We start from the raw sequence: 10,597 nt of genomic DNA, 5'->3' as shown, positions 1-10,597 counted from the left end.
TCATGCAGCCTTACTACAGCCGGTTTTAAAACGCACCTGTTCTATTTAAGTACCATAGTAATCCTCTCAACTGAATCTTTTTCCACAGGATGCTGACCTAGCTATTTCGTCACACAATCTAATCGTGTTTCATCTCAACTTTACTATAAAAGTGTGTGTTACCACATTTTAATTGGGAATGCAACTACAATTTAGTTTAATTAAAAAAAATCAACAACGCCCAACTGTACGCCGACCGCTCCTAATTGCGATCTTTGTCATTCATTTCCTACTCGGCCTTTCATTGGTTGGCACGGACGTCAATCATGTGTCAAAGCCACTGATTCGTGTTCTCATTGGCCAGTAGGGCGTGTCCATGTCCTCAAAGGATTTCCCCCCCCTCGAGTGGCCAGACAGGCTGAGGGGGGATGCAATGTTAGGATGGCAGTGCTAATGGGAGTACCTAACGGGACATGCGGACCGGCTGATTTTGTCTGCTAATTCAACAACTGGTGAGGGCCTTGTTATCATGTACTTACAACAACCGCTGTCTCTCCTCATTATAAAAACGAAACGTGAGTCAATATTTACATTCAATTGTATTCTAACTCACAAGTCGAACCATTGGACGAAGCTAGCTAAACGAGTGGTCATCCCTCCCTGGGAGTCTCAAAAACCGCCTTAGAAATGGACCATTTCTCGCTCTGCTACCTTTCTCCACGCGTATTTTACTGCCTATTTGTGTTCGGCGGAAACGGGTGATGTAAACGCCCAGAACGGCGGCGTCCGGCTTGGAGTTTTATCGGCTGTGGGGATGTAGGGGTGCTTCCGATGAACAGATGTGGGTCAGCCCATCAGATACGGGAAGCGACGGTGCGGAACACTGATTGATCGTGGTTGCCATTTATGCGTGTGTTTGCGTGTGCGTGGGTGCGTGCGCGCGCGTGCGTATCTTCGAGAGAAAGTAGTGTGGGTACTACTGAGTAGGTAATCAAATGTGAATGTCAAGGCATGATGTTCATGTGACTGCACTGCAAACAATAATGGTGGCATAGTAAGCAATCATGACGTTGAGCCATCTTTAAATTGCTGTTTATTCTAATTCAAACATTGTAACAGCGCATGACAAAAAGTCCCATGAACCCATGCCTGAAATTTTGCTATCAAAAATGGATACACATTTTTCGAAGCATAAGTGGGCAAGAGCACCTTGAAAGTTTGAAAAATTTGCCCATCACACCTGCTTCACCAGTAGAGGCCAAATTATGTGGACATGCTAATCATATCGGGATGCTCAAGAAAGTCGCACAAAAGTGAACCGGTAGCCATTCGTTTTGACGTCAAAGTTGGATGGAAGGATTCGTGGGCAAAGACCTGTGGAAAGCTTGATAAAATTAACCCCCGACACCAGTTTCACCCATTGGCATGAAATTTGGTGGACATGTCTATCATGTCAAGACGCAAAAAAAAAATCTCAATGACCTACGCCTGAAATGGAAAAACTCGTCTGTCCATCTTGGCATCCAATAGGCATGATCAGTTGGGGAATTACAGAAAGAGACAACAAATTAGCCCTCCACATCAGTGTCACCAATCAAAACAAATTTGGGTGGAAATCAAGATAGGATGTACGAAAACTTTCAAGGACGCGGGCCCAAATTTGAGCAGGCCATTGTGATTTGAAGCAGCAAAATTCCAAGGCTTTTACTCTGTACACGGTACTTCATTTGCTTACCAAAACCTTGGACATGAGACCAAATCAGTTGGACAAGTAAAAGTACTTCATCGCATATCATATATGTATACGTACTCTATTATGATGCTCATCCAGGCCCTATACTACTACTATTACTACTACTAAGAAGCTACGCTGTGCGCCAAGCATGTGATGAATATTTAATCACAGGTACACGTTTTACAGCAGAAGGAGTGACATCACACACCCAGCAGAGGGGCGGTGACGTAATCCCAGTTGCATTATTCACCAGATCAGAATACAGCCCCCGTAGAGGCGAGAAGCACCGGCTCATGAATTAGCAAGCGTTACACCCTCGCTTCGGGACACGTCTGGGGCCGAGGCAGCCATCTTGGCGAGGAAGTGGTAACCCCGGTGTCACACATTGTTAACTTACTTCTTTTTTTTTTTTTTTGGATCCCTTAATGCTTACAACAATAAAAATACGAATTACAGGCACCATTTGATTGTTTTGTAATATTATATGCCCTTTAGTATTTGTTTAACTTAACAACAGAGAAAAAAATCGGTAAATATCGTCCACATTTTTGGCAGATTTTGGGGGGGTGGAATATTTTAATGTCATTATCTTTGTCCTATGTTGTAATGTATTAATACGTTTAAAAAAAAATAAAACATCTGCAAAAAATCAATTGATTGAGCTAGTATCGCCGATTTAATCGATAATGTATAATATATGGACAGATTCTATAGAAACAGAATACAGTGCTATATTCTACAGAATATATTTGAACGTAAACAGAAGCAGCAAGACTAGTCATCAGCACTGCATGTGATTACTACGGATGGATCAAAATCACGCTCCTAGTTGGGCTTCACAGGAAGAGGAAGCTGGTGAGAAAAGTACGAGGGGGGGGGGGGGGGGGGGGGGGGTTCAAGAAGAAGAGATGGTGGGGGGCGGTTGAGAGGATGCATGGGAGAACTGGCGCGGTTGCCGTGTGAACGCAGCGCCATTGTCCCGGGAACCTTTCAGTGTGGCTTCCCCCGAGGTCCCTATTTCCACCCCTCCCCCCTTTCCATACACCCCACCGCCCCCACCCCCACCCCCACTCTTCTTTCCTTGCACAGCACATAAACACACTAATGTCACACATCACTTTCCACTCACATACACCCTCTTATTCACTCATTCATTTAATGGCACACCCTCTTTGCCTTCCATTTTGGCTCATGTGAAGGAGGTCTGCCTCGGCCCCCCCTCCCCGCCGCCGACCCCCACCCGCCACCTCCTCACTGCTCATTATCTCGCCTCATTGATGTGATTGTCATGCCCAAAACCAAACACATGCACTCTGGTCAATAGGGTGTCTCTGCTCACACTGCTCCATCCAACCAGGCTGCCGCCAGCAATTGCTGACAGTCTTGTGCAGCGTGGCCACATGATGTTGTTTTTCACTTTGCTTACCAAAAGGTCCGTTTAGCCGAACGCTAACAAACAATGCAAAAGTGCAAGCTACAGTTGGGCCCAAGAGATGTGGGATTTATTTTGGGGCCGATTCGTTTATTTGGCAGGATAAAATTCTGATGACCGATTAATCAAACGATTAATGACAAAAAAGATTGAATAAATTAATTTGTTTAGGGTCCCGTAATACTTGTAACAATAAAAATATTAATTACAGGCAAAACATTCCACTTTGCTATATTTTGTGCTTTTGTGTTTAACTTTACAACAGAGAGAACATTTTGCGAGCAGATTTATTGTCGATTTAATTTTCCTTTTTTGGCGGGGGATATGTCGTTGTCTTGTCTTATTTTATAATGTGAACGAAAATAAGACAGCAAAAATCGGCAAAAGATTTTTTTTGAGCTACTACTGGATGAATAAATTGGCTGTTATTACGTGTAAAAATAGATAAATAATAATAATAAGCAGATTTGTGTCGATTTTTAAATAGACTAATGTCATCCGATTGAATCCTCCAGCTGATTAATTGGACGGGCCCTACCAAACAGACTAACGAATAGCACCTGTGGTGGGGTGTTATGACCATTTAATCAATGGCTACTTGAACACAAACGGTGGAGCAACACATAGACAGACAATATAACAATACTCGCATATATTTTTTAAAAAAAAAAGAAAAAAAAATCATTAAAATCATACTCATTGTATTCTATTGTTAGTTTTTCCTGCATCGTTTTGGCAGTCCCGCTCGATTTTTAAACAATTTCTCCCATAGGAGCTAACCCAAACGCTGTAGATGTCGTTGCTATGTTGCTCCATCACCAGATTGCTGTAGCAGGTTTCGTGCTAATTGTAGCCACACAGGTCCAGTGTTAAATGGCAATGGGAGTCTTTTGTTCTGCAGTTGCTTGTTGAAGAGCGGACAGAGCGGCATTGTTTGGACGGGAAGAGCAGAGGTGACACAGGCGGGAGCAGGAAACAGGAATTGGGCCCAGGCTGCCAAAATAGGAAGCGAGGCGCTGATAAAATGGCCGCTCCGATGCACGCCGGCCGGGATTTCTCCCGCGGGTCTATTGGCTATTTGCGTTCCACGTTTACCCATCTTCAAGTAGACATACTATGAAGAAATTTTTTTTTTGATATGCAAATCAGGCTTTACACTGATCAGGATTTTTGGGGCCGATTATCAATCAGCAAATTTAAATAAACCGATCACCAATCCAAGGGTAACATATCAATTGTATTTTAGTGGCTTGGTGATGAAATTGTGGAATTCGATAGCAGCATTAGCTTCTTATGAACGAGCGCTTCTTAAAAAAATGCGTAATACGTCAACTTTACGTGTACTTTGCACATTTTGAGAGCGCCGTTCTCGCTTTTTCTGTCCACCGATGTGCGTTTGTGTCAAGTTTCCAGCTGGGCCACTGACAGGCCGGCCCGGGATTAGCCGGCACGCTGCATCTTGCTATCGCTAATGCTTTAATCCTCGCCGCCGGTCGTCGCTCTTGGCACTCGATCTGTGGCGATCTATTTGATTTCATAGTCCCTTCATTTTTTTTCAGATATGTTCCTGTTTTAGCAGAATATGTTTGTTTCTTAGTTTTTTGTGTAGTTTTTGATTTTTTGTTGTATAATGGTATCTTATTTTCAAATTTTCTAATCTAATCTAATTTATGTTTTGTTTTGTTTTTGTTTTTTTACATTCCTCCGAATAAGTTTCATTTTTCCTGTTTTGTGTTTGTGTATTTTATTTATCTGATATTTCTGTATTCCAGATTATTTTTGTATTTTTTTTGTATATTTGTATGTATATTTGTATGTTTTTTTTTGTAATATGTTTTTGTAATCTTCCCGTTTCTTTTCCCCGATATTATTTTGCCTTTTTTCATCTTTTATCTTTGTTGTGATGTGTTTATACTTTTTCAAAACTTTGTTTTTAATGTTTTTCAATTTTTTCTCAAATCATAAAGACATTTTTTGCGTGTAGAAAAAAAAATGGTCAAACATTTTCAAACATTTTTTTTTTTTTTTTTTTTTTAGTCCAACACTTTTTTTTTTTTTAGATCATTTCAAAACTTTTTGATGAAAATCCAAATGTATTGATGTGTGTGCGCGTGACCCCCGACAGTCGCGCGCGGTCGTGAAGCGTCGCCATGCCGCTGGTCAAGAGGAACATCGAGCCGCGCCACCTGTGCCGCGGGGAGCTCCCTGATGGCATCGGCAGCGAGCTGGAGTGCGTGATGAACAACACGCTCTCTGCCATCATCCGCCAGCTCAGCAGCCTGAGTAAGTCGCACCATAACACACACACGCACACACGCACGCGCGCACACATACAAGTATACACTTGAGTCCAAATGAGAGCTACCTCACGCCGTATCCAGGGTCAAACTCTCGCCGTTATAAAGTTTGTGTTCCAAAATCACTTTGGAAGGTTTGCAATAGGCTAACGATTCGAACGTGTAAAAATAAGTTCACCACTGTTGGTATGAAAACTCACAACCGCATAAGACTTCAGTGGCAAAAGCGTAATGCAAGGATGAGTTCCGTTGTAGAGGCAGCAAAAAAAAAAGAAAGAATTTCAAATATTTTTGTATTTTAGTTGTATTTTTTTATGTAATCAATGTGTATTTTCTTTTTCATTATTGTTGTGATACATTTTGTATAATTTCATAGTTAAAAAAAACAACATTTTGGCCATACTATAATTTTCCCATTATTTTCCAACATTTTTGTATTTTTTCCTAATATTTCCATTAAAATTTTTTTTTTAATTTTGTATTATAAAGTAATATGTTTTTGATTTGTTGTCATAACAGATATTTCTTAATAGAGTAATTTAGTCATATTTTTTTGCCATAGTATTTTCGGATTTATATTGAACTAATATTTTTATTCAATCTTTTTTATTTTGACCAATATTTAAAAAAAAAAAAATTCTAATGTTTCTTTGATATTAAAAAAAAAAAAATCTTGCCTTTTTCCCACTTGTTTTGATTTGAGAATGTTCAGTTTTGTAATAGTTTGCGTCCTTAACACCCCTCAGGGTGTGAGGTCAGAGTTGACAGGGCCCAGCGCGCCGCATCCGGGATTCTTCCTTCCGCTAAATATTTTGTCCCGGAGCCCATCCTGTCAGCGGGGGGGCGCAAATAGCCCCCTCCTGCCCTGCTTGGAATTTTGACTCCAAGAAGCTACGCTTGCCTTTCATTAACAATGCTGGTTTGTTCTGAAGCACATTGTAGCACCTTTTAAAAGTCGCCTTAAAACACATGTTTGGCTTTGGACTCAGCATGAGACCTTATATGCAGCGGCGGTTGTTTAAAAGTGCTCGACAAATAAAGTAAGACAAAATGTCCTCTCTCTCTCTCTCTCTCTCCCGCGTCCTTCGCGTCAGGCAAACATGCGGAGGACATATTTGGCGAGCTGTTCAACGAGGCCAACACCTTCTACCTGCGCGCCAACTCTCTCCAGGACCGCATCGACCGGCTGGCCGTCAAGGTCACGCAGCTGGACTCCACCGTGGAGGAAGGTGGGGCCAGCTCTCTCTCTCTCTCTCTCTCTCTCTCTCTCTCTCTCTCTCTCTCTCTCTCTCTCTCTCTCTCTCGCTCTCTCTCGCTCTCTTTTTATTCTGTACATCCTTGAAAACCAGGGCTGGGTGAACATTTGTGCCCAAGGATGGAGTTTGAAAATGAAGAGATGGCCCAGGTTATTTGTTGATGGGAAAGAAATGATTGTATATGAATATCTATTTTATGCATTTGTTTTGTATGTCAAATATATTTTTTGGAATAGAAACAAATAAATGGCGCCAAATATCACAGGAGTCTTGTTAATACTTGGTGAATCAGATTTAAAAAAAAAAAAACCTTCACAGCCCGTATGTAGCTTCGTGGGCAACCCCTTGGTTTGAAAAAAATAATAATTCCCGCTCACTTCTTGTGCACAGTTTCCCTGCAAGACATCAACATGCGCAAAGCCTTCAAGAGCTCTACCACTCAGGACCAGCAGGTGGTGTCCAAGAGCAGCGTGCCCAACCCGGTGAAGGAGATGTACAATTTGAGTGACAAGCCACCGCCCCTCAGCATCCTCTCTTCTTACCGGTTGGACATCAAGATTAAAAAAAATATATATATATATATGTGTGATACGATGAAACTGTTCAAACACTTCGCTTTGTTCCTGTGTGCAGGGATGACAAGAAGGAAGCTCTGAAGTTCTACACCGACCCCTCCTACTTCTTCGACCTGTGGAAAGAGAAGATGCTGCAGGACACAGAAGACAAGAGGAAAGAAAAGCGCAAGCAGAAGGTGCAAAGTCTCATCCGCTGACCCCCCCCCCCCCCACACACACACACACACATACACTTGTGACGATTCATGAAATGTGTCCACGGCACCCAGGAACAGAAGCGCTGCGTGGACGGAACCTTGCAGAGGGAGGTGAAGAAGGTGCGGAAGGCGAGGAACCGCCGACAGGAGTGGAACATGATGGCGCTGGATAAGGAGCTGAGGCCGGACCACCGTCACACCATACACAGGGACAGAGGGGCTTCCTCCGAGGGCTCCATGTCGCCAGAGAACAGGTAAAGGGGGGGGGGACACCTCAAAAGAACTGAAGAATCGAATGATTTGCCGCGGTTGAATGTACAACAGCACAAGTCATCGAAAAATGAAAATATTGACGGCATTTTTGAAAATATTAAACATGGTCGGTCCATCCGCTGTACTTTTGTTGCTCCGCCCGCCAGGGCTCACGGAGCCGACCTGCACCACTACCCCAACGCCGTGAACCACGCCGGCCACGCCCACACCTACTCGGGCCCGCCGCCCAGCGTCCTGGCCGCGCAGATGGCGGCGGGCCACCGCGGCGGAGGCGACCACGACGGCAGGGCCAGGGCGGCGGCGGCGGCGGCTTATCAGGGCGGCACGCTGGGCCGCGCCCACCACCAGCATCAGCAGCATGTGCCGCTGCCCCCCCCGCCCGCCGAGGCCATCAACGGCGGCTCCGTGTCCCTGCCTCCACTGGACTACAGGTAAACCTCGAGGCGTCGACCCCTTAAGACAAATGAACACCTCCCTCTAGCAGATGCCTCATGGGAAAAAAAAAAAAAAAAATGTTCCCATCACAGTTCATTCGTGAAGACATTAAATGCTTGAACTTGAACTCGAGCTGGCGAATAAAGGCCCCCGGCCACTTCATGAAGTAAATCTTCAGCTTCACTTGACAGTAATTGTAATATCTGGCTAACAGTGTTGTAAATAACAACCCTCCCCTCAAATAAAGCCCTGCAGCCATTTTATGTATTTATTTTTTAGAAATGCACTTCGAATGTGACGTGACAGGAGCGCTACATGAGGAATTCCGCCTTGCTGCGTAACTCACGACTAACATTGTTCCATATATTCCAAAAATGTGTTTGTAGAAATGAAGCCCTCCCATTTCATCGACGCTTTTAGCCATTTTATCATGTGCGCTAATGAATCAGCAATGCTGGCTTCTGCAGTACACTACTTGCAAAAATTCATTTGTCCGGAAAAAAAGAAAAGGGGAAAAAAAAAGACCTCCCCTCTAGTAAGTGCCGCAAGCCGAATCATTAATTGCGCTTAAAATGTCATCCAGTATATAAGCGATATCAGCAATTCCGCCTTATCTAATTTACCGATAACTTTAATATTAGTTGAACAATTTTTTTATAGAACAAAACAATAATAACGGCTCCTAGCCACTTAATTAAGTGCATTTCAAATTTGATCCGGCAAATGAGCCGTATCAGAAACTCTGCCTCATATGTTGAAATGAAAGCCCTCTCATCAAATAAACACTCGCAGGTACACTTACAAGGACCGTATCGGAAACTTTGAAACAAGCAATCCGAGCCACTTCATCAGCTAAAGCGCCACATATCATTTTTCTATCGGTTGTAATATCCAGACAACATTATTTCATCTTAATAAAAATGAAGCCCTCCCCTTCGTTAGACACCCGCAGCCAGTTGATTAGGTACGCTGTCCGTGCCTTTCTTGCAGCATGGATGGTTACGCCAACACGGGGCCGCCGCCTCCGCCCCCGGCTCCTCTCATCCCCTCCGCCCTGACGGCCTTCGCCTCGCCACCGGGAGGGCCCTTGTCACCCGGGCCCGGGGGCTACGCTTCGCCTCCGCCGCCCATATGCGGCGGGCCAGTGGTTCCGCCGCCTCCCGGGCCCCCGCCGCCGCCTCTCCAGGCCGGCGCCTCCCTCGTCATGGCGCACAAAATGTCGTCGCCTGTGACCGTGGAGAGCGGCGCGGTCAACGATGCCCGCAGTGACCTACTGGCGGCCATACGTATGGGTATGAATGCGCGCGCGTGTGCGTATGGAATTATTTTAACAGCTTGGAATGTGCACCCTAATAGGTACCGCCGCCATAGCCAGACTGTTCATGACTCTTTTCTGACTTACTTTGTTCCAGTTGATTTAATTTCGATTTGAAAATACACGCTCTTGTTTGATGATCCTTTTTTTTTTTTTTTTTTTTTTTTTTTTTTTAGCGGTTAGCAAAACATTTGCGCTTTTGCGTTTGCTGTCTAACGGTGTCTCGTGTCCCCCTTTGCAGGCATCCAACTGAAGAAGGTTCAGGAGCAGCAGGAGCAGCAGGCCAAGCGGGAGCCCGTGGGCAACGACGTGGCCACCATCCTGTCGCGACGCATCGCCGTGGAGTACTCGGACTCCGAGGACGACTCGGAGCTGGAGGACAACGACTGGTCCGATTGAAGCGCACGCACGCACGCACGCACGCATGCACGCACGCGGTCACATTGCTGTACAAACTGAAGGGTCCACAAGCTGTTACAAGCACTGTAAAGAAGTCAATATACTGTAACCATGACCACTTCCCGTTACCTTCACGTCTTGCTGGATGCTTTTCAAGCGCCATGAGTGCCCCCTCTACCCCCCCCGCCCCCCGCCCCCCGCGTACCTGTTGTAATGCTGCACTCACACGTCATGTATAATTTGATGTATATGCCACTTTTGAAAGTGTTAGATTCAACAAAAAAACTTTCCTCTTGAGCTAATCCCTTCCTCTTTTTTTTTTTTTTTTTACTCAATATTACGCTGTAGATCACCAGGTAGAGCAGGGGTGGGCAACCTACGGCCATATGTGGCCCGCCAGAGTGTTTGATCCCGACGAAGGAGTTGAAGGAAATCGGCAGTGTCAGGAGTGGAGTTATTGCAGCTGTACAGTTTCACCAGTAGAGGGCGCCTATGAATCTCTTAGGACACTTGGTTCTACTCTGACCTTGTTGAGGTGAGTTAGTTCAGTTTCCTGTGTTATGGCAAAGACCAAACTTTGCCCGAGTACTTAATTTTGAGCCCCTTCAAACCAAAATGGCAGACTTCGTGTGTCTTTTGGGAATTGCTGCTTAGTACTCTTTTTTGTGGGTCTGCTTATGATAGACAAATGTCATTTGCCTAAG

General features: G+C 44.6%; 1 protein-coding gene across 2 annotated transcripts; it reads left to right on the top strand.

Moving 5' to 3' along the window:
- Positions 1 to 331: 331 nt before the first annotated feature.
- Positions 332 to 10,190, top strand: wasf3b (WASP family member 3b). 2 transcript variants are annotated; one of them, XM_086020062.1, is made up of 9 exons: positions 332 to 491; positions 5,272 to 5,429; positions 6,538 to 6,672; positions 7,090 to 7,243; positions 7,333 to 7,450; positions 7,544 to 7,725; positions 7,891 to 8,175; positions 9,170 to 9,471; positions 9,736 to 10,190. In XM_086020062.1, exons 2-9 carry the CDS (start codon positions 5,297 to 5,299, stop codon positions 9,891 to 9,893), a joined length of 1,467 nt encoding a protein of 488 aa, XP_085876188.1. In that variant the 5' UTR covers positions 332 to 491; positions 5,272 to 5,296; the 3' UTR covers positions 9,894 to 10,190. The 2 variants fall into 2 exon arrangements, with proteins under 2 accessions (XP_085876188.1, XP_085876189.1); XM_086020063.1 differs by having other exon boundaries at positions 401 to 554.
- Positions 10,191 to 10,597: the final 407 nt, after the last annotated feature.

Source organism: Filicampus tigris, chromosome 21 (genome assembly GCF_054856515.1).
Source record: "Filicampus tigris isolate MCC_2025a chromosome 21, RoL_Ftig_1.0, whole genome shotgun sequence".
Taxonomy (NCBI): Eukaryota; Metazoa; Chordata; class Actinopteri; order Syngnathiformes; family Syngnathidae; genus Filicampus; species Filicampus tigris.
This window is presented reverse-complemented; position numbering and strand designations above follow the sequence as displayed.